The sequence below is a fragment of the Tupaia chinensis genome, unplaced genomic scaffold, assembly GCF_000334495.1.
Source record: "Tupaia chinensis unplaced genomic scaffold, TupChi_1.0 Scaffold000503_1, whole genome shotgun sequence".
Taxonomy (NCBI): domain Eukaryota; kingdom Metazoa; phylum Chordata; class Mammalia; order Scandentia; family Tupaiidae; genus Tupaia; species Tupaia belangeri.
The window spans coordinates 1921697-1923395 of NW_006160015.1; the positions used below are offsets into that span (position 1 = coordinate 1921697).

General features: G+C 40.0%; 1 protein-coding gene across 1 annotated transcript; it reads left to right on the forward strand.

Moving 5' to 3' along the window:
- The first annotated feature begins 658 nt into the window (after positions 1–658).
- LOC106735736 (40S ribosomal protein S24-like) lies at positions 659–1060 on the forward strand. The gene is given in 1 exon segment (XM_014590933.1): positions 659–1060. A coding segment is annotated over 1 exon segment (402 nt).
- Positions 1061–1699: the final 639 nt, after the last annotated feature.

The following is a 1699-nucleotide window of genomic DNA, read 5'->3' on the forward strand; positions in this document are numbered from 1 at the left end:
AGAAAGAGCAGTGAAGTCATACATCAAGATCACATTCGGCTCTCTGCCACTGCTATTGCTGACACGTAATAAAGGGCATCGTATTAATGAGAGAAATTCAGAATTCACTTTCAACAAAGAAAGACTGAAAAAAAAAGGATGATTTTTTGACCTTTATCTTTCTTTGCTAAAGGAAAACCGAAGACCAAACTATCAACTTCCATTACCATGAATTGACCAAGATTAGATTGCTTCGCATAACATCTTTACCTCTTCCTCCTTCGTCTTCTCCATCCTCTTCTCTTTCTCTTTCTCCTTTTTCTTCTTTCTTCTTCCTTTTAATTTACCAAAGGGCACATGCATGATCACCAGAGAGAGACAGAGAGAAAGGAAGTGCTGCAAGGAGCATGGTCACACTGCAATCCCTTCTCCTCCATTTCTCATTCTGTCAGGATTTGGAGCACACACACACACACACACACACACACACACACACACCTGCCCAGTTTGTTGTTCAAGTCACCAGGATTTGAACCATGGTCAGCCATGTAGGATCTGGCTTCCTTAATCACTAGGTCATGGAGCTAGCCCTACATAATGTCTTCCTAGAGGTTGCTTATGAATTAATATTAACAAACTAGTTTTTTTGTCACTGGCCGCTTGAGGATATTCCGCCATCATGAATGACGCAGTAATTATCTGAACCAGGAAATTCACGACCAACTGACTACTTCAGAGGAAACAAATGGTCATTGATGTCCTTCACCCCAGGAAGGCAACAGTACCTAAGACAGAAATTCGGGAAAAACTAGCAAAGATGTACAAGACCACACCAGATGTCATCTTTGTGTTTGGGTTCAGAACACATTTTGGTGGTGGCAAGACAACTGGCTTTGGCATGATTTACGATTCCTTGGATTATGCAAAGAAAAATGAACCCAAACATAGACTTGCAAGACATGGCCTTTACGAGAAGAAAAAGACGTCAAGAAAACAGCAAAAGGAATGCAAGAACAGAATGAAGAAAGTCAGGGGGCCTGCAAAGGCCCGTGTTGGTGCTGGCAAAAAGTCAAAAGAGTAAAGATTCTGCAGTGACTATCTGCGGTGATTGTGCGGATTTTTCATGAGAGGATTAATAAACTAACAAATTTTAAAAATTATTAACGAACTAACATATAAAGATATAAATATTTAATACCCCAAATTTAAAGTTATTATTTAAAAATGAGGAACATTGAAAAACTTGGGGGCAATTCAGCTAAACTTAAATGAGATGCATGTGTGTTTTGACTTTTACTTGAGCCTTGGAGCATCCAGCATTTATTTACTAATAAGACTTCCCAAAATCTAGGGCTGAGGCCATTATACTGGGAGGTGTTTCAGTTGAGTGGTAGATGCATGGAACAGTGCATGATGTGAAAGTGTTCATCTTCATCCAAAGACATAGGTAGTCTCAATGTAAGGAGGATTCTTGAGAGTCATCTAACCCTATCACTCTGTATTTCTGAGAGACTCTTCTGATAACCTGTTATCTTATGAGGGGCAGAGGAGGAAGGCACTCTTCCCTGACCTGATTCAGTCTGGTTGGGTTATTTGCTGAACTTCTTAATTACTTAGGAAAAGTTTTTTTTTTCTTTTTTGGGGGAGGTTTTTTTTTTTTTTTGCTATAGGGCACGTGCGCTCGCCAGACAGACAGAGAGAGACAGAGAGACAGAAAGCG